This window comes from Oculina patagonica, chromosome 4 (genome assembly GCF_052425735.1).
Source record: "Oculina patagonica isolate OP01 chromosome 4, crgOcupat, whole genome shotgun sequence".
In the NCBI taxonomy this organism is placed as follows: Eukaryota; Metazoa; Cnidaria; class Anthozoa; order Scleractinia; family Oculinidae; genus Oculina; species Oculina patagonica.
Window position 1 is genome coordinate 45,570,213 of NC_135761.1, and position 22,445 is coordinate 45,592,657.

At 38.9% G+C, this 22,445-nt stretch overlaps 1 protein-coding gene across 5 annotated transcripts in view; it reads right to left on the bottom strand.

Annotated features, from left to right (window-relative positions):
• Nucleotides 1-3,195: 3,195 nt before the first annotated feature.
• LOC144650320 (gamma-aminobutyric acid type B receptor subunit 2-like) overlaps nt 3,196-22,445 on the bottom strand; it is a 28,801-nt gene continuing 9,551 nt past the window's right edge. For 4 of the 5 annotated variants that reach the window (XM_078509968.1, XM_078509967.1, XM_078509969.1 and 1 more), the window contains exons 3-17: nt 20,461-20,598; nt 18,787-18,960; nt 18,203-18,310; nt 16,794-16,859; nt 15,711-15,914; nt 13,891-14,109; nt 13,080-13,146; nt 12,205-12,288; nt 11,720-11,870; nt 11,056-11,188; nt 10,143-10,253; nt 6,736-6,858; nt 6,020-6,358; nt 5,354-5,537; nt 3,196-3,810 (exon numbers count right to left, since the gene is read on the bottom strand). In XM_078509968.1, the coding sequence (XP_078366094.1) occupies nt 3,644-3,810; nt 5,354-5,537; nt 6,020-6,358; nt 6,736-6,858; nt 10,143-10,253; nt 11,056-11,188; nt 11,720-11,870; nt 12,205-12,288; nt 13,080-13,146; nt 13,891-14,109; nt 15,711-15,914; nt 16,794-16,859; nt 18,203-18,310; nt 18,787-18,960; nt 20,461-20,598 (2,268 nt within the window). In that variant the 3' untranslated portion in view covers nt 3,196-3,643. Of the gene's footprint in view, nt 3,811-4,981; nt 5,050-5,353; nt 5,538-6,019; nt 6,359-6,735; nt 6,859-10,142; nt 10,254-11,055; nt 11,189-11,719; nt 11,871-12,204; nt 12,289-13,079; nt 13,147-13,890; nt 14,110-15,710; nt 15,915-16,793; nt 16,860-18,202; nt 18,311-18,786; nt 18,961-20,460; nt 20,599-22,445 lie in introns of all 5 variants that reach the window. The other variant, XM_078509971.1, reaches the window with a different exon arrangement.

The window sequence follows — 22,445 nt, forward strand, 5'->3', positions numbered from 1 at the left end:
AAAGGTGCTTTGACAAATGGCGCCGACAAGTCCGCATATCGCTATTTTCAAACACGTAGAACGTTTTTAGTAAAGCTCCAAAAAACTTAGTAAACCCTTAGGATACCGGTTATGTATCGAACTTTGAACTGTGAAAATTAAAACCTTATCTTTGCAGTACTTTTCTTATTTTTTGCATATTTCTGTCGTTTGACCGCGGTGGAGGTGCGCATGGGGTTGTGGAATGCTGCACTCACAACGTGCATATCGCGTTGCGCATAACCATCATCCGCCACACTCCCTCAGTTTCCCACCTTTCACCGACAAATTGCAACTGCGCCTGGCGACGCGGCAGAATTGGTAAAACGTTCTTGTCTTTGTGTATTGTAAAAACCTGTCCAGTCGTTATTTGATAGACCTGAATAGCGAGGTTATATTTTGTTTTTTTGTTTGTTTGTTTTTTTTTTTTATCAGACGACGTCGCGAGCAACTGCTGAGTAGCAGAATACGCGCTTGAGTTGTGGTTGGTTTAAGGCTAAAATATCCTCTCATTTTGGGGCTTAATTAAAATCTTACCCTTGTAAATTTCCCGTTATCTTGACATTTTTTAAGTTTTACTGCGACAATTTTGCGCCTGCTTATGTGCGTCAACGGACGACAGTTTTTCGATCTTTTTCGTGCTCCCTCCCTTACTTAAAGCGTCTTCGACCAGCACTTAACCTTTTATTTTGCACCAGGCATTTTAGTTGGAGACACCCTGGAAACTCGATGTGTCAGTGTTATTCTATCGGACTGTGGAAGGTTGGAGGTCGCAAATAAAACTTGCTAGCATCAATAAGCCAGAACTTTCCAACGGCATCGAGGTGATGTCCTTACCGCTTTGGAAAAATAACATAACACATTTCAAATAATTTTGGATTAACGAAAGTTTTGACCAAGGAATTGCAGTAACTAAGTAGAATACGTCCAATGCCACCTACCAAAAGTTACCTGCTTTACGAAGGTGAGTTCGAAATTCCAAAATTCCTTGCCATAACTCGTCCCCATGCCAGTTGTCACTGATGAGAACAATTGTAACATGCGGGGGACTGATATATTTTTTTATGGAAGGCGTCTGGAGACGAGTTTACTTCTACAGGTTTAACCTTTTCTTTTTCCCGGCTGTCCTTGCGCGCCCATAAGTAAAAAGAGATTTAATCAGTGACTGTGTTCACATACCCCCGGTAAAAAGACTAAAACTACGGAATTGGGTGAACTATTTTTTATTCTTTTTTTTTTTTTAATTCGGTCTAGGACGTTTTTCAATCTACAGTATATATGATCAACACGAGATAAGTGATCTAAGAAAACTGTTATGAAATACAAAGGCGAGATTTCCATGTGATCGCAGGCGAACGCTGGAGCTACGTCACGGCTGGCGCATCTTGGAAAGATGAAGCCTTAATTTTAAGTTTTGCTAATCTTAGCCATTCTTTTTCCTTTTTGGTTTACTTTTACCTCGCTGGTTTGTTGTTTTTTTCAGCTAAGTAAACTGCAATTTTGACGTGGCTTAGATTTCGTTGCCTTAGATTCGTAGGAGGCGCAGTGGCCTAATGGTTAGCGGGCTGGACTCCTGATCGAGTGGTCTGGGTTCGAGCCCTGGCCGGGGTACTGCGCTGTGTTCTTGGGCAAGACATTTTATTCTCATAGTGCCTCTCTTCACCCAGGTGCATAAATGAATACCGACGGATTTAATGCTGGAGGGAGATTAGAAATACTGCTAGTCGCTTCATGCTACTGAAACAGGGATAAGCTCCGGCCTGATAGGCCACTGGGCTAGAACGCAGACTTTACCTTACCAACTTAGATTTGACATCAAAAACATATCGTATATATCGTAACCTGCTCCATTTATGTTTATAACATAGCTAGGAGAGCCGCGCAATCAGATTCAGTATACTTAAGCGTGCTCAAAATCCCGATGGAGCACGCTGATGACGTAATCGACGAGTGAAAATCTCACTGAGTAAAGCTTATACGCTGTGTTTTGCGAAAGCGATGACATATTATCTTCGGAATATGAAAAGTGAATCCTTTCAATATTTTTCCAAGGATACGAGCTACAAGGTAAGCTGTTTCTTATTACGAGACGGAGAGCGAAAAAGAATATAAATTCGATATTGCAGTCAAAGTTGTTTGTGTGCTTTTCTTCATTCAAACAACAACAACAAACGTGCGAGTCTCGAACGGACGAAAATCATTTTTTCACGTGAAGAATGGGCCAACCATGAATGACAACAGCTCGATGGCACTAAAAACTAGCTGCCTGACGAAAGTTTTCGCGTTTTAATCATTACACCAAAGCGTCTACGGCTCTGTTGTGATTTTGCCGCTCGGAAAAAATTTACTTCATCGGGCGCTTCATTCAACTACCGTTTTCAAAAATAAATGTTTATTTACATCAATTACAATTCAAATAAAATCGGTTCACAAAAATACTTAAAACTAAGCATGGAACCGAATTCTTTGACTCTTTTAACCCTTGAAATCTGTTCGGCTGTTCGAGGTTGTTTTGTTTTAATTTTCTTCCACTCGGGAGTAAACATTTTAATTTTAATTCAGCGAAAACTAACCTCAGAATCAACAGCAGTATTTGCTGTTTTCGACATCTTTTTTCCTTCGCTCTGCCACCGTATAAACTTAGTCAATTTATCAAACATTTGACACAAACTGCTCCAGTCGTGTAAATTTGTACATGTGTAATTTATTGATCGACCGCTAAGTTTATGTTCTTACACTGCACAACACAGTTTTTTTCCCGCGGCCGGTTTTGACGCACAATTCCACCGGCAATGTTATAAAACAATTGGTTCATGCTTTTAGCTGTGCCCCATCGAGTTATGGAGCACTTGGGAAGTTTGGAGAGCACTCAAGAAGCTAGAGTTGCCCTCGGCTACCGCCTCGGGCAACTCTTACGCTTCTTTCGTGCTCTCCAAACTTCCCGCGTGCTCCATAACTCGATGGAGCACGCTAAAGCATGAACCAATTGTTAAATTATACAAGCATTAAATTCCACTGAGTGATTCTTTTTGGTGAGTAGATTGAACTGACATATGTCTGTGGCCGTTAGCTAACGATCACATGGTAACCAGACGTTCTAGAAATCAGTCTACTCCTGATACTCGGGAAAAATTCGACACGCCATTAAAAATAAATTAAATGTATGACGGTAGTAGGTCTTTTCTGGCAAATTTAAAAACGACATAACAAAATTGACACTTACTTTGTTTTCTAATGTTCACGGTCGAGGGATTGAGTAGGGCTTCTGGTAGAATCCCGTGTATCAGAGTTCAAAAGAAGAGCACTTCTTGGAAAACATGCAAATTCCGCCTAATTAAGTTTCTTACTTGGTTCTGGGAGCTGTAGGAATGAAGCTAACAAGTTATTTATTCATTCTTCGACCTCGATGCAATTTCTTCCTATTCTACTAGAATTCATTTTTTCAAAACCAGTTTCCATTCCACTTTTTTATGAATAATACAAGTATAGTTACATTACTTTTTTATTTCACGTTTTGACTTGACTGCCGGGCCTGGAGTCTCTAAGAAAAGTGGAGCGAGTGGCTGGGGAGATTTGACTAATATAACACATGAGGTTGCAGCTAGCTCTAGAGTTGTTCTATTTTCTATGTGCTGCTTGGAGCTCCTGAGTAGCAATTTTTGATGACAGCCTCACAGGTCTGAGGACTGAACGCCACTACCATTGTTTCGTTCAGCTGGATGTCGTCCATGCGTATCTCGTAAGTAATGTCGTCTGAGGAAGAGCCCCTGTACTTGAACATCACTCCGTTTACTTGAAAAGTAAAATCAAATAAAATTGTCAGATAGGAGGCTCTAACAGACTACTAGCGGGTAGGACAGTGATGGTTTTGGTTGCGTTTCTTCCCTTAAACATTTTGTCATCCTTTCATCATTTACAGAAATGACCAAAAAAATTTACAAACCAAACGTTTACGACTCAAGTATATCCAAATTTCCGAGTAAAGCGTGGTGGTTACTTAAAAACTAATTAAACCGGCAGTCAGTGCACACATATCGGTACGGTTTGACTGTATATGATGTAATTTTGCAATTTTATCATCCTCAATTATCTCCCATTTTCCATTGTGATAGCGGATTTAAGATTGCAGATTGAAACTTTATGACTTAAAAGAACATAAGGTCATTACGTCACATTCGACAAGATTGTTATCATCAAAATAAATATTTATATGGATTCGTGACCCACCACACAGGTTTTATTACCTACTTTCTATGTTTCCACCATTTCCGAACCGGTCCTACGAACTTCAAGTAGACCAGGCTAAATATCGTGACTATCATAGTCGTTGAGTGTCTCATTCTTACTTATTAGAAACAGTGGTTAGCGAAGCCATAAGCTACACGAAATAGCGACTGAAGCTGCCACCTCATTCCTGGGAGTAACAATCAAGTCAAGAACATGTACAACCTTTCCAATCACTGTAAGTCGAGACTGACCAAAAGACTGGCAATGTGCACTGAGGTGCACTAGGTCCTTTGAGAAAAAGCTCAGGGTAAGGAAAGAGATCGGATGCTAGTCAATGTAGGGTGGCTATGCAGAAAAAACTAAGACAGAAACTGAAGACAGGAAAAATTAGGACGTGCAGAATTTAGCCAAGGAACATCACCCTTAAGGCCACATTGTTTTCTTTTCGGTGAGCTGGAATAACGTCTCATGCTGTATGAAGAAGCAAGGTAGATAAGAGTGGTAAATGTAATCTATCATTGTGAAGTGCCTGAGGAAGACATTAATGTAGAAAAGAGCAAGAAACTCGACGGACAACATTAAGTAAAGAATGAAGGAATGAATGAAGAAGACAATGAAGCAAGAGATGTATTTGACTGGTTGTAGGTACCAGTGACCTTTCAGGAGGCCATATTCATAAGAAGGCCAGCTAATGAGCAAATAATTGAAGAAGTTGATTTGCGTATGAGTTACTTACAACATTTAAGTCTTGTCCGTCGTATTTAGCTTGGCTTTCTATTAGTGGAATGAGGAGGGTACTAGGGCCTAAAAGTAGTGAGCAGTAGTAAAATACTAAAAATACTGACTTTTCATGATTTTTTTTCATTTACTACTAGAGACTTGACGTTGGGATTAGGTAAGTTTGACAAGTCTCCTTATTGGAACATTAACATTTCTCCGAGACTTTATCGCCCGAAATAGAAAGATAAAAGAAAGGCATCCACTTTTCTATTATTCCCTCGGGTGAGAACAGGAGCAAAAGAAATGAAGGTCCCAGCGATCGCAAGAAAATAAGGTACGGAATAAACACAAAATCTGGGCAAGACAAAACTAAAATACTTCATCTTACCTGCACTTCCAGGAACATCGCAGTCTGTTTGCGTAGCTTTGCAGGTGAATGAAGTCTGTCGCTCCTTTAGAACAGGGCTACCGCAGGTCAGGCTATGACTGTGTGCTCGTGTTCTTGTCTGGCCGACATGCATACTCGAAGCTTGGGTAGTTAGTGTTTCGTCCTTCATGAGAAACTGGTAAATCTGAAAGGAAATTTCTGGCGTTCTCATTACTCTCTTCCCAATACAAGTGTATCATGTCTTTTTACGTATTGCTGTGAATTTGATAGAAGCCTTAGTTCTATAAATTTCAGTTCTATAAATTTTTAGTATTGAAATTCTACTGGTCATCTACACTAGGAGTTGCTTTTTTTTAGGTTAGGAGTATTGTTCCTGTTGTTTGTTCTGTTGTCCGCTCGGAAGGGTAGCGAGCCATTCATGCAGGACCTTGCGGGAGCAGCTAGCAGACCCGTAAATTTAGTCGTACAACAATTTGCCGGTGAAAAGAGAGATTCCCTGAATGGTAAATACCTAGTATTTATCAGCTTGAAATCGATAAGCTAAATAATATGGCTTGGTGAACCTCGTAAGCTGACGTTTCGAACATTTAACCTTCGTTTGAGCAAACGTCCCATGTTTCACACCTCCCTGTCACGAAGTACTCTCCCTAGGGTCTAAATACATACCTTCGGCACAAACACCAGTAACAGCGTCGCGGTGGTGCACACGATCAGACACAACGATGAAATAGCATAAGGAGCTTCATAGTACATGGATCCATCCAGAGCAATAGCCACAATAGCACCAATGATGGACAACACGACCACGTTATAAACCGACATCCCGATGTACCTGGAGTCGTTCAGAGCAGGAATGGTGACATTGCGCGTCTCCCAGGCCAAGAAGAGACCAAATAACAGAAGGATCCCTTTGTACGCGAATATGCCCCCCAGGAAATAAGTCTTGTATTGACAAGTGCACTGGTACAATGCTGGGAGTATGATTGTGTCTTGTTCCTTTCGGCTCTGTAAACAAATAAACACACATCATCATATATACAGAGCGACATTCATTCTGTAAGTACCGTAAATTTTATCTCCTTAATTCTGAGATTTACTGTTCAAGAAGGTGTCTTTCCCTATAACCCCCTCTTAATTAATCGTCCTTCGTTTCTACGTTTTCCGAACTTTCTTTTTGGCTCCCGAAACTCGCAGGGAACTCTTGCAAAATTTCAAAAGAGATAGAAATAAAGATTTTATTTAATTATAATGAAATAAAAGATGTGGCTTCGCCAACGTACACAGCTTGTCGCACGCCAAGATGATTATCTTCCGTTGTACAATCACAAAATGTGATCACGCAAAAGTCATATAACTCATATTGAATTTATCAGGTCACTCACCATTTCTTTAAATGTCAGTATTTCAGCTTGGAGTGGATCAATAGCAATCCAGCATGACAGGAACACCACATCAACTGCTAGCAAACCTGCTACAATAACAAGCAAGTGAAGATCCTTGATGGCCTAAGATTAAACAAAAAATGAAAATGTGAAATGACAGCAAAAAGATATAAAAAGACTAAAACCTGTTTTCTTTTAATATTCGTAACAGCAGAGATTTTGAAAACGATTTTATAATGAAATTAAACGCTAAAATATTGTTAAAATTCATTTTAAAACTTTAAAAACTTTAAAAAAGTAGACGACGTTTCGGCGCTACTCTACGCCATTATCAAGTCAAAAGAAGTGATAGTTAAAACAAGAATATATATAACGTGAAACAATAAAAATAGTTGTCTGTCCTATGGGCATAATACGTAAAGTAAAAACAATGGAAAAACTAAAAGTTCTTATTAAAAATAGAGAAGTGTCAAGTAAATAATTTGGCGCGGATAGAGTCACTCTGGGTGTTCAGGGAAGGATTAATGTCCCTGATGAACAGCATTTCGTATACGAGGCAGTCAAACTTGCTTCTGCATTTCTTTAACACTCTGAAAAGGTGATTAATCTTTGCTCCTTTGCTGCCATGTTGTGCCTCAAGGTGTCTACCGATCGCAGAATAACGGTGCTCCCTAATGCGTTGATGTAGGTGTCGGGAAGTAAACCCGACATATTTGCATCGCACAAATCACATTTAAACAAGTAAACAACGCATTGTGTGTTTACGATCGGGGGCTTGTTTTCCTTTACGCACAAAATCTGTGACAGCTTTCTGCTGGTAAAGACGGGTTTGACATCGATGTTGATCTTGGATCCCAGAGAATGAATTTCTTTGCGGACGCGATTAGCTGATCGTTGATCTTTAAAAGGCAATGAAATGTAGACAGATGGCTCTGATGGGGTTGCGGCGTGCGGTTCTGTATAAGTTTCTTGCCTGAACTTGCGTATTGTAGAATCGACTAATGCGTTCGGGTAGTGTAGTTTTGAAAACATGGTGCGTAACTTGTTGCACTCTTTCGTGAAGGCTTCTTCGGTGGAGGATAAACGGTGCGCCCGATCAACCATTGTGTTTACCAGGCCTTTTTTGTATCTGTTATCAACGTGGCTTTGAAAATGGAGCAGAAGGCCCGTGTCAGTTGGTTTTCTGTAGACTTCCGTTTTTAGTGTGTTGTCGTTTCTCGTGATTAGTGTGCCGAGAAATGGAATAGAGCCCTCATGTTCAAGTTTCATGGTAAAAGACAAACTAGGATGGGCACCGTTAAGTACTTGTAAGTAATCTATAGCCGCCTCTGTGTTGGGCATTTTGACCAGAGTGTCATCAACGTATCTTCGATAGAATGACGGGATCATGTTGTTTTGTTCCAGTTGGTTCTCTATATGGCACATGAAAACATTGGCTAGTAGTGGGCCAAGTGGCGAGCCCATAGCTACACCGTCTGTTTGCTCATACAGCTCACGGTTGAATTGAAACAGCTGATTGGACGTAGCGATTTCTAATAACTCAGTCAGTTGATGCTTTTGGAGTAGTTGCGTACTATGCGTCTTATTAAACCAGTCATCTTCAAAAGCTTTGTCAACAAGAATGTCAATTGTTTCCTTCAGAGGAACATTTGTAAATAGTGCAGATACATCATAGGAGACAAGGATGTGGTCAGATTCGATGCGAGTGTTCTTTATCTCGTCAGTGAAGCTGAAAATATCATTAATACAATATTTGTTGGTGGATAGTGGCTTCAATTTCTCCTCTAGCCATTTTGCCAACGGGAAGTTGTATGTGCCAGACGCAGATAAGATTGGTCGCATGCAGAGCCTTTCTTTGTGCGTTTTGGGGAGGCCATACAGATGTGCTAGTCTGGAGCTTTTGGGGCAAAGTTGGTCGGCTGTAGCTTTCGGTAGAATCTGATGGACCTTTTCGTGGAGTTGCTTTTCTTTCTCTAAGAGTGGATGAAAGTGTTTAGGAGGTCTTCCTCTGGACTTTGGGCGATGTTGATCGATGTGGATAAATTTTGTAGAATCGTTGATCGAGGCCTCACTTAGTAGACGAAGGTACTCGTCTTTGTCCATTATTACGACACCCGAGCCTTTGTCCGGTTTGGAAATGATAATGTTATCTCTTCGTTTAAGGTTGCTGAGAGCTCTCAGTAGTGCTTTAGGTGGAGATGGACCTTTCTTTGCGATGTAATGGAGGGCGATCGAGCGCAAGGTGGCGGATGCAAGATCTTTTTTGTTTGGATCTAGGATGAGGGGATCCAATTTCCAAAAAGCTTTTTCGAAGCTGGCTTGGATATCTTTACTGGAGCAGTGCTGAGGAAGAGAGAATTTCAGACCTCTGCATAAGATAAGCTTCTCGAAGAAGGATAAACGACATGAGGAAATGTTGTTGATGTGTTCGTCTATGTCGGTGTCCTTGGATATCAATCGAGAAAGTTTCTTGGTGTGACACTTCATCAACTCTTGAAACTGAGTTCGTTGGAGTGACCGAAGTATTTTGATGATGATAACAACTTTGAAAATCGAGCAAGTTTCGCGTACGTCATGAAGGCTGTTTGTGAAATCTTCTTTCAGTTGTTTGAGTTGGGGCAATTTTCCTTTTAACTCCTCCTCGACGATTTCTCTTTCGAAGTTAGAAGAAGATTTCTTCCACTTGTTGGATCTTGTAGTGTCGACTTTCGCGAAGGTTGGAGTAACGTCAAAATTCTGACAAAGTCGTAAGAAATCGATGGCGCCTTCACATTTGGTGAGTCGAATACTGCCCTTTTCCAAACGTCTGAATAGGTGCAGTTGGTTGTCGCGTTTTAATGTTCGTAACAGCAGAGATTTTGAAAACGATTTTATAATGAAATTAAACGCTAAAATATTGTTAAAATTCATTTTAAAACTTTAAAAACTTTAAAAAAGTAGACGACGTTTCGGCGCTACTCTACGCCATTAATATATATTTAAAAATGAAAGAAATCATAATAAATGAAATAGAACTGCGTTCGAAGTTGATCCCAATCCAGGACCCACGATTGAAGAGCAGGACTTATATTCGTGTAACCTACACCTTTTCCTGGGATGGGATAACTTCATGCAATGGTCATCTATTGTCTAACTGGATTTTTACAATTTATACTCGCTTGGGGCTTATCTTCAATCTTGAAGAATACCACACCTATACGTGAAACAAAGGGTATAACACACCCAGGCAAAAGATGAGAAACGTCCGACAGAATTAGACGATTAAAGGCCTCAACGTCAAAAAAACCTTGCTCTAAGAAGCATACACCTAACTTTGAATAGAAATAAGTTAGTCCTCTTAAATCTACCATTAACTGAGTGTCTTGAGTATTTATGCACAACATACAAATTATTTCGTTACATCTCACCATTTTTTTGAGAGTCTTGGCAGCTGTGAATATCTTGTGAACTCGCCAAGTCTTGCTAAACATGGCACCAAACGATAAAGAAAATCCAACAGAAAGCACTGCAGTTCTAGCCTGTTGATAATAAACAAGGGTTTTTATACTGCATTGGTTTTTTTTAAATATTAAATGCATATTGCGCCGTACCTACGGGTTTACAGTACCACTTCCAAGTCTTGACTTGTTTTCTAACACAAAAACTAGTTTTGCTGCTTATTACTTGTTGGCTCGATGTGAACACGACATAGAAAGGCAAGCAAAGAATGCGTAAAGTACTATGTTGAAGGATCGGTAAGAGGAACACTAAGTAACTAAGTAGTTGACCACTGATAGAAGTGATCATAGTAATTAGCTTCTTAAGGCTGTTGTGCTACGTCGGCACTTCGTTAATTATAAACTAAATCTTGATAAAGGTTAATAAACGGCCGTAGAAAATTTGGAAAAGCTGATGTTTCGAGAGTTAGTCCTTCGTCGAAGCAAGGAAGTCGTCATGCTGAGTGGGACAACATGTATCACCATTTCTTTGCACTTAATTACTGCTTTTTCCATCCACTGTCTTTTAATTATGTATCTGCGTTAGTTTTGCTTAGACCGACTCTCCCATCGAGTAAAAGAGGTCTTATACCATGCATTAACCGACTTCTTGGAACAAACATACTGTTTCTTTCTCATCCTATCAGAAAAAAACAAACAAAACTACTAACAGTGGCTTGGCTTTGTTGTTTTTGTTACAAGTTCTGTTTGGTTCATTACAACAACAACAACAACAACAACAACAACAACAATACTTTATTTACCCACGCGACACCTTGGAGCGCAAGCGCTCGTTAAAATGTGTGCGTGAAAAACTACAACTAACAACAGAGGGTGATCTTACGTTGCAGTTGTTTCCGTACTCCTTTAAGGTAAGGAACCTCGCATCCAATCCAAGCAAAACCACTGAAGCGTAACAAAGTATGCATCCAAGAATAATTATATTATTGAGCTTTGGTGACGACATCTTGATAATTCTGAAAACATAAAAGAGGGAAATTATTTTTTTCAACGTAACTTTTCCTGTTGCACTAGGATAAGCCTCTCTTAGTGAGCTTGTAGCTAAGAAGGTATAATTTGCCAGACTAGCTGATGAAATGCGTTTAGATGTTTTGTATCTCGTAATCATATTTAATGGAGGGAAATGGTTTTAAAGTTCGGCAAACTTGAAAGGAGCGAACAAAGATTCCAAAATTTATGTGAGTAGGTCCACGACCGTGCACAATCTTTTGTTTTGCACTAACATATTGTGGTTGATTAAGTAACCGTGGCTAGTTGCTCGCACACATCTCAAAACTTACTGTGTTTTGTAGACGGTCGAGATGTGTCGAGGCCAATAAGACGAACAAAATAATAACCAAGAATGTTTATGGTCCCGCAAAAAATTGACTGTTTCTTTACAAAAATTATCGGGTCGGGACCACTTTTTTTTTTTTTTTTTTTTGGGGGGGGGGGGGGGGGGGGGGGGGGGGGTCAGTGAAAATGGGCCTACACGAAAACTTGCTTACCTATTTTTTCCATTGCTGATGTTAAAATAAAGAAAGCTCGCTGAGCAGATGATTCCTACAGCTGCCATAAGCCACATGATTATTATCAGTGGCAGCGGTATCATCATAAACTCCAAATTTTGGACTGTGTGATCCTTGGGCGGTTTATTGTCTGAAAAACAGGAACGTGACATTTCATTTATCTCACGGGGACGTTTTGTACCTTGATTGTTTATCAAACACAGTTGTACGTTCGGATAAGTTTGTTCAAAACTGAAACTTTTTGCAAGAAGATGATAAGATATAAATCAAGGGCGAATTAAGCGGGGGCAGAAGGGGCCGCGGCCCCCCGTTTTCTTTAGATTTCTGTGGGTATGGGGCGAGGTGGTTACCTGGCCGAAATGTTTTCGCCCTCCCCCCAACTCCTTTGTAAATTTTCTAGACCCGCCACTGTGAGTAGAAAGTCCATTGTATTCTCTTTGGAATAATAATAAAAAAATCGTTACCTGGCCATATGCTGTCTCGTTGAGAGTCAAATATGTGAAGCTCGTCAGAGAAGGTGAAGTGCTGACCAATTCTGGTCTCATCACCTGAAACGTAAATAAGCAATTACCAAAATTCAATTAATGATTAATAATCAATACTGTTTAGCCAGGTTTACCAAAAAAATGGAATCTTATTGCAGGGTTTTTATTGTTTTTGTTTTTTTCACTACCGAAGTTGTGAAAAAGCGAGTTACAACACCTTATGGTCTAGTTATCGAGATGTCATGGTGAAATCTTTATGGAACCCAACCTGCCTTCCCTCTGGAACGCCCGCCGCACTAAACTGATACGTTTCAAAGACACTGGGACTGTGTCACGGATTTTACCTAATTATTGGCCTGGTAAAGGACCATCAAATTCGTTGAAATATAAAAATAACCTCTCAGGAAACAGTGAAGGAACATTTTAATAACACACCAAATACAAAAGAAGGTATGGATGACCAAAAGCGACAACGACTGAAACGGATTGCAATATGAGTTTTTGAAATGTTGTTGGGCTGAACAGTTTTCAAAGTTAATCTTGTTTGCTTGTAACATTAAATTATAATGCCCGGGAGACACATTTGGTTGCAGTAAAATAAAATAAAATAAAATAAAATAAAATAAAATAAAAGAAATATATGTTTATAGTGGTCATGCACTTAGCTTCATATCTCAACTAGATAGCTAGTTTACAGGCATGCCACTGAAACAGAGGAAAAGGTTGTTATTTACATCCATAGAAGTAATTTGTTTTTGCAAACATGAGGTTTCATAGCGATATTTGGCAAAACTTAATAAAATAAACTTAACTCAGCCGTGTCACTGAGTCCCTTTTTAAAAGACTAACCCTACCTCCTTTATTTTGTTTGATAAGGACTGTTCCCACACGTTCTTTATTTTGGTCAAACCCAACAGGGCCCTGTAAAAAACAAACAAACCTTACTTCTCAACTGCTTTTTGTGGTTTATTACAATTTGACTACTACATTAGATTCTTCCGACGCTATTTGCTTGTTATACCAACAACAACAAGCTTTATTTGCATGACTACGTAGAAGTTTGGTAGTATTGCGAAAGCTACTTGAATTTAATTACATATAATTTCATTAACTAGGATAATTAGTTAAGTTGGAAATAACATAACACAACAAAGAAAATAATAATATTAATAATAACAATAATCTAAGAAAGAATTACTAACAATAATTGTTCATTTAACTATTCGAAGTGGTGATCATTGTAACGAGATTGTCTCTCAATTCAAAGCATGCTGAGATAAATGAGATCAGCTTAATGTTTACAAAGTAGTCAGTGGAATTCATAAGATGTGATAATAGGGTTTCGCGTGGTAGTAATCGTAGTAATGGAAGTTTGGATTCTATTTTAGAGAAGAATATGTCTCGTATCTGAGTATAAGCTGGGCAATCTAACAAAAAGTGAGTTTCATCTTCAATTTTGTTACAATTGCAGAAGTTGCATATTCTTTCATACCGGAACTTTTATTTTAATCGGCCATTAGCATTTGCAACTTTTTTTCTGCGTTTTTGAATCAAATTGAGAATTTGCATAAGTAATAGACATTCTCGACATTTATTGGCGAGTATTTCCATTCAAAAAAGTGAACGAGAAACTCCATTTTTCCGTTTTGTTTTTCTTTTACTTACTGTGATTCCTTGAAAGTTGGTGTTCGCGATCCACTTTTTGATCTGTAGAACTTCCTTCCAGGTGCGCTTTTGAAGATTTTCATATGTCATTCCATCGGCAAAAGAAGCATTCAGAGTGAGTGCGATCACCCATGCCGCATCAAATGCGTATGCAGAATCCTTTCTGAGTCTTGTGCTGTTATTTAACCTGACCATTTCACTCCAGAAGCTTTCCGAAGTCTGAGAAACCATTAAAGAAAAAATGGGTTTGTTATATTTTATGTTAGTTAAAATGTGACAACCTTCAGTCGGTGTCTACTGATATAAGAACCGGTCCAGAAGGCTTGTTCGCCAATCCAGAGATAAGTTTCCAAGGTTGTTATGTAAGGCCGTAGGTGGTGGTAAGTTAACGTATTTATAGCGACCATCCCCTAATTTACCAAGCTCTGTAAGCAGACTACATTATTCTCAATATATCAATCCAGGTTCTGACGTTTAGGTTTTAAGAGTGAAATAATTAATCGCCAAAGAGAATTCGTCGAGCTGTAACATTTAATTTTCCCATGTTATATTACAGGAAAGATGCTGGGACCAATTAAGTATATGATATATACAGTAAAAACCCGCGTATAAGAACAAGTGAATTAAGAACACCCAGGTCTGATTTTAGGAAATAAAGTACCATTTATATAAGAACACATTCAGCCTGAAAAATGAAAGTTGTTCTTATATGGAAAAATATCAAAGATCAACACTACGTTTCATTGCACACATAATAGTTCCATCCCAATTACAGTACAGCATTGCCTTGATTTATCAATTTTGTTAAAATTAAAATACAATTGTGTGCATATATATTGATTTCATCTATTGGTAGCCTAGTATGTTCCTTATTTTAAGAAACTTTTTTTTAAGAACACTTAAGAACACTTACAGGCTGATTTTGCAGATTATAACCCTTTATATAAGAACCAAATCAGCCTGAACCGCCAAAATAGGTGTTCTTATACGCGGGTTTTTACTGTATAAATAAATAGACACAGTGACCCAATGGTAACACTTCGGATTTAGCAGTCAGGGTTTAGTGGGAGTCATTTTCGTGTAATGTGTTATATAGGACCAGATGCTTTTCTATCAAAGTGTCGTTCTCCCTCCGGGATGGGGTGGGGGTACTCTCTTATATAACCTATATAGGTACGTGCTGCGCCAAAGGCTATGGTTTTTGAGCCAATTTGGTCTGAAAAAGGGGATGATTAAACTATTTTTTATGATTGTTTTAATTCATCCCTTGAATAGTGCGATTAAAATATATTTGTTTGCACAAACCAAAGCAGTTCCTGGGTAGAGTCTGATCTGAAATGTGGTAGGGAGAAACGAACGTATATTTTGGAGCGAAATAGGGTAATCGGGTTTGAGGAATCGCGCAGCACACCCCTGTAAAAAGTTATACACTAAGTTCTTGTTCGGGAATGAGAGAGAAAAGACAAGCCCTGATTCAAGATGGCGGTTTAACAAGAAGTACTTTATTCGGAACGAGGCTCTCACGTGGGCACGCCACGAGGCTGTGACAGTGTCACGCAATAACAATATTGTCACAACCCCCACCCAAGTTTCTGGAGAGTACTTTCAACGGGCCTTCCCCACTCAGGAGTATAAATTGGTACTTGCGACCACACTAAATGCTGGGGGGGGGGGGGGGGGGGGTAAGCGGTCTAGCATCATTCGTGGGTGGGGGTGCGGGAAAGCAATACCTTCCTACTGCAGAAACCGGACTGACGGACCGCCTTGCCATGTTGATAGCAAGGATTGAAATTTCACTGCTCGTTCTTTTAAAAACTTACCATTCCAGATAAGGTTTTGTGGTCGTCCTGACGAATGTCTAGCTTGATCGTTGAAATGTAACGATCAGCTGCTTGTTTTAGCTCATCACTTTTACACTTTTTAAAAGAGCCGAGCTTGGAGTCTTCGGGAAAAATTTGAATTGGCTTTAACTCGCCAAATATTACCCAGGCATAGTGTGATCCATACATTTTCTGTTTAAAAGCCTGTCAAGAAGACAACAAGTACTGGTTGAACGTCAAGTAGATAGATAGATAGATCGCTATATAATATGGATATTTTTTAAGAAGTAGCAATGGATAAATGAAAAGGATATGACTGATAATATTAATTTTAAATTGCTGGGCTACTTGTAGCCGGCCTGCGATAGCAGACGTATTTCCAGCTGTCGCTATTGGCGGAGACAAGTGACAGCCGGAAATACGCAGGCTAGGATACTTGCTAAGTAAACAACAGTTCTTTCGTGAGATTATTCACACCCTCACTGCTGTAGCCTTTTTTAACGACTGATTGCAGAATACAAGTCAGTAGTTTTGCAGGTGACTGGCAAGTCACTCATACAGTTGGTCGGTTGGTCGAAAGGTCGTAAACTTTTAATTCCGCTGACCGGTGGAAGAAAATTCGGCATTCATTCGGTGATGAAATGTCGGTTAAATGTGAAGCTCAGTGAAAACAAAAACTATGGTTGTTATGGCTTTACTTACATAAAATGAACACGGGCTTCTAGGAAACAAATCAGTCTAGGTCTTTTTTCAATAACGCGTTACTTTTATAGCATCAGTGCTTCTAATTTTTTCTCACAGTGAAACTCATGGGAGCTCTTTCGATCTCGCTTTTTGGGATTATACCGTAACGATAGAAAGGGAAAATCAAAGCCCAACCAGCAAAAAGAAAAACTGAGACAGTTTTAATTAAAAACTAACCAATCAGTGACTCCCTTTCCCACGGAGGAAAAAGAGAACCCTATTGCACGTTCACTGCCCGTTTCGAGTCACAAAAGCACGCCAATAAATTTGTCTGCTACGTACCCTGTAGTTTTTCAGTGCTAGCTTAACCTTTTTATTTATGAAAGCAAACTAACTTACCTCGCAGAAGACATATCTGGCTCCAACGTAGCCGAACTCACCAATAATGATCCTAGCGTCCAGTGACTGATTGCAAAAGAAAGAAATGAATTTAGTTACACAAGGCTGCGATCGAGTACTACTAGGGGCCATGATCGTGGACGATTATGGCCCCTTGTACTACAAAACAACGAGAGGTCTTCTGGGAAGTAGCAGAGCATGAGAGCCCCTGACTGGGGCGCTCTATATTGCCAGTGTGATGAAACAACACCGCTACTAGCAATCCTTTTGCTGAAATACAAAAATCCGTGCACTCGTCCTTAGCAATGGGCGCAAGTTTTATCCTGAAAATATTGAGTTTGCGCATGAGGATGGCAACAAACGACGTGACGAGTGTTCCCCTCACCCACAAACAACTGTAAATAAAATAGGAAACAGTGTGCTGTTCTTTCTCTTGATTTCTTAAGTAGCTTCAAAACTGGGAATATGTTTGCTGTCTCTAGACGATCAGCAAAATAAAAAAATAGTGTAATGTGTGTGTTAGAATCGAAAATAGTATTCTCGTCGAATTTCATTTTGACGCGTACGAAAGTCATATCAGAACCGCGCCGCTCGCGTGTTAACTTCCTCTAGTTATGATGCTGATGCCAAAGATCTAATACGACAACTGGGTTGGAAAGATTTGTGTACCCAGCGTCAAATTCAGAAAGCCTTAATGGTATTTAAATCTTTAAATGGTTTGGTCCCTGAATACCTATCGTCTAAATTTCTAAAACGTAACGGAATGCACTATTCTCTAAGGGATTCCGATAACAAACTGGTTGTACCTCATCCACGAACTAACTATATGAAAAATAGCTTTAGTTACAGTGGTGCAACTCTCTGGAACAGCCTACCCTGTAATCTCAGGATGATAAAATCCTTTTATCAATTTAAAAGTAAAGTTAGACACGGCATTCATGGAAAACAGGATTAGTTTAATGGATTTACGTCTTCAATTTTTATTAATTAGTATTCATTAATGTAATTAATGTAATTAAGTAGTATCTTCCTGATGTTTTTAACCGTGTATAAAGAAATGTAATAAATAAATAACAAATAAATAAATAAAATATCCATGCATCAGATGCTAAACGCGCCACTCATGATGTACGTCTTGTGTTCAGTAGGGATGTTTGGATCAATTTAGGTTTCTGGGAAACTGCTCACCTACCCCTCCCCAAACCTAACATTAACCCTTACTTATCGCTTTGAGCAAAATGTTAGGTTTGGGGAGGGGTAGGTGAGCAGTTTCCCAGAAACCTAAATTGATCCGGATGTTTTTGGTTTTGACCGTTTGATGCCCCGTTCCTCTTCTGAGTGGCAAACAAGAAAATTGCAGTATCTCGAGTTTTTCCATTTGAATGTCAGTGTCAAAACAAGAAAAATACCTTGAGCTTTTCCATTTGAAAACTGAGATCGCCGCGCTGTTCGAATCCTTCCACTGCAATGATGCTGATATTGTTCTTCTCCAGCTCAACTTTAAGCTTCGCCACTGTCTGGAAGTCGATTATGAAAAATCGAAATGTTGGTAAGTTCGCTACTTAATACCTCATTTTCATTTCTTACTCACTTACTACTCACGAAATGATAACCGAGTTACTAGATTTGATAACTTCCAAATCTATTTGTATTTGCGGAGTTTAAAAGATTAAATCTTTATCTTAAGGTAAAGTGAACATTAAAGTCGACTACACCAGAACTGTCGACTGCCTGGACTCAGGAAACTTTAAACCTAAGCTTTCTTTTAATTTTTAATCTTTAGTTTTTTATTTTCCTTCTTATTCTTTTTCGCTTTCGCGTCCAAACCGTTGCAGCTGACAAGCTCGAAACTACTGAGCAGATTACAAAATAAGCTACTGCAGTTGTAAGTTTGCATGTCGCTTAAAACTATGTTGCGTTAACATAGCATTAAAACCAAAGAGCGCACGGAGACTGTGTTCATTAAGTTAAACAAGCAATAGAGCAACTGTACCGGCGAAAAGAACTCCGGATCGTATTCGTGCAGTATGGCAACTCTTTTCCAACCATAATGTTTGATGAAGGCCACCTTTGCTTTGCTGTATGACGTCGACGAAGGAGCGGCTCGGTAAGTGTTAGGATAGAGTAACCGGCTCTCAAATTTAGGTGAACCTGATGCATACGAAACCTGAAGAAAACGAGAAAGAATCGTTTATACAATAACCGAGTTACTGCGCGCGTTGTGATTGATTGATGCCTGTGACGTCATGACGTCACTGTGTGGTGTGACTCGCGCACGTGATCAGAGTTCATAGTCAAAATCAGTGTTGTCGGCAAAGACGTCAAAATGTGGTAAGAACATCAGTGACACACTCGCCTAACGGCTCGTGGGCCACTTTTTTTGTCCTTACCACATTTTGACGTCATCTGTGATCTATAAATGAACAGACACACGGCAAAATAGAATCTATTTGTTAATTAGTTACCCAGTTATTGCTCATTGTAAACTGTATAGAATGGCATTTTGGTGATACTCAGATATAACCCAGTTATGTCATGCTATTAAACTTTCATCAAGATTTCTCTCCTGTAGCTGCCATAGATGGGTAAATAAAAAACAAATGTAAGGCCTGTACATTTCTCGAGGGAAGATAAACTTAGTTAATGACATTGTCAATTTTTTTAAAATACCTTGCTAGCCCTGTCTTCACTCAGCTCATGAAAGCTGTTAAAATTGTAAATCGCTACTGAACCCGTATATTTCCTTCGAGAGTGGATGCTTAAGAGGGGTTCGACTGTATAGCCAAGTAAGTTAATTAGTCGAGAAAGAGTATACATTAAATTAAAGGTGAATTAGAAAAAGCAAGTTACGAAGTAACTTACCATTTAAATACACTATTTAAATTCTCCTACGGCTGCTTTTATTAAGCACTAATAACTAACAAAAAAATTACCAGCAAGGTTTAGTAGTAGAATATTAAATGTGTGGTAAATCTCATTTTTTTAGGAATTCTGGGTATATTTTGTGAAGCAAATACATGCAAAATAATCGTGACAAGTCGACGTTTCGGCATCATCTTGACGCCATTCTCAAGACTAAAATAAAACTAAATATGCACTGTCCTTTAAGAGTTTCTAAATTTGCATAAAGCAAAAATTCTTACAAAAATGTTTTTGCACGGACAGAATCCGTTTGCTTGTTTAGTATTGGTTTAAGTTTGCGAATAAAAAGCATCTCTTTGATTAGACAATCCACTTTGTTCTTATACTCAGCAAGCACGTGAAATTGGTTTAATAGAGACACAGCATTGGAACATTGTGATCGTCCACGTAATGCTTGTAAATGGACGACGATTTCTGTTTATGTCCGTCAACACGTTGGTGCAAGTGGCCCCGAGTGTAACCAACATAGCCCGCATCGCACAGGCCACATTGAAATTTATAATCTAAACATTGTTGGTTAACAATGGTTGGCTTGATTTCTTGCACTTTGAGGTCTTCCTGTAATTTGCGGCTGATTTGGTTACACTCGGGGCCACCTGCACCAACGTGTTAAACGTATTTTAGTCTTGAGAATGGCGTCAAGATGATGCCAAAACGTCGACTTATTACAATTAATTTCGTATGTATTTGCTTCACAAAATCGGATCAAACTGGGTATATTTATTCTTGAGAAGAGCATCCATACCTGAACGAGTTTCCACAGGGGAGCAGCCTCTGCTACGGGCTCCAGAGCCTTTGTACTTGAAGGTCCAAGTAATATAACAGGTTTTTTGTTCTTGTTTAGAAGTTTGAAAAATGCAACTGTGGCGTATGCACCATTGTCCTGGAGAATAGAAAAGGATTGTCATTATCGACAATATAATAAGAACCTAATCTAAAACCTTGAGCATGTTTATGAATGGCCGATAACACAAATTATTACGCGACTAAGAGAGTCAGGCGCCAATACCAAAATCAACCAATCAGATTGTTCCATTACCGAATATTGGACCGGGTATTCTCCCGAATGATCCCGCACGTAATGAACTGATGGATCACAAAGGTAAACTTAACTTACATGATAAACACTCACGTACTTTTTATCTTTGTTTAACAGCGTTTGGAAATTCTTTTCCGACCGAAACACTCTTTGGGTCCTCGATTTATTATACAGAATCAATCATAACACTTAAAGGTCTAATTATACAGAGAAGGCGATAAAATCCGAAATTGGCAATTAACATTGGACCCGAAATTGCCTTACAGTCACGTTAGGATATATTGTGATACAAATGAGAAACGTCATCCGTTAAGAGGGCCATCGGATGTTACCATATTTTTTGTTAAGGCTATTATGTGCAATACACTTGGCCTCACAAAACGCACACATCACTTGTCAATAAATAATAGTTAAGAAGTTGTCGAAAAGTCGGGAAAAGTAAGCAGAGCCGTAACTAACAAGAGGCAAGACGAGGCCCTTGCCCTGTCTAGAGTTTAACCCAAAATTACAAAAAAATATGTTTAACTGGGAAAATAATCCCCAGTCGAACAAGATTGACTTTTCTCAAGAACTACGTCATGAAAAATGTCTCTGAAAGAGTTTCAGAGCTTCTAGATTTCACCATCTTTCTTTTCAACATCTTGATGGGCACGAGCCAGGATAAATTGACAACATTTCTCCTGGAGAGTTTTTGTCACAAAGCCTTTGTCTGTCGAGTCTCAAAGGATTGGTTGGTAGAAAACATAAAAAATGACACTTCTAAATGTTCTTTATGTGAAACAAGAAGTGTTAAGTCAGCTGCGTATGTTTCTTCCGTTCGTTTCTTTGGGTTAATGGATTGGTTTGTCAATATTTTCAGTAATTAAAAGAAATGACAATTAAAGAAAGTTGCTTCCTCAAAGAACAAACACAAAGCTCAAATGCATGGTTGACATAAACTTCAGGACCAAAAGTTTTTAGAAGGAAAAAGCAACTTAACCTTTTAAGCCCCATGTTTTCAAAAATATACATTTTCTCATTTTGTTTACGTTGACCTGCATTTCCCATGAGATGTCAAGAAATTCATGTTTTGCGATCAGCTCTATTGTTCTGCAATGATAATTTTAATTTTAGACTATACAGCAAATTTTAGTCAAATCAGACTTTCCAGCTGAGCACAGCGAGAACTTAGTGAACTCTAAGATTTAAATGATTCCAAGCATGCCTTTTAAAGATTTCACAGCTCCAAGACCTCTCATACAAATTTCCTGCAAAAATCGATTTATGAACCCAAACATAGTTTTAAGAATAATGTAGATTAATGGTCAACTTGTGGGCCTTAACACTTTCAGCCATAGATTTCAACCCATTTCACTGAAAGCACCAAAGTGCTTTTTTGCATTCGCTATGAAATGCTTTTTTGGGTGTTAATGTTTCTGTTGGATATTTTTTATCATACCTCCCACACAGTGGCATTATTAAAATGAGACCCACACAACACGACCTAACTCAATCTGGATAAATAATATACTTCTGCATATACTTGGTCAAGATTTTTGTCTCCCACAATGTTTCATAAAGAAAATGAGAGAAATTAGCCACTTCTTTTAGGAGGTAACTAACAAGAGTGCTCTTGAAAAATATTGTATTTTTAATTTATTATTTATTCGGCAAAACTGCGGTTAAATATCTTTGAATCAGTTGCTTCAGAC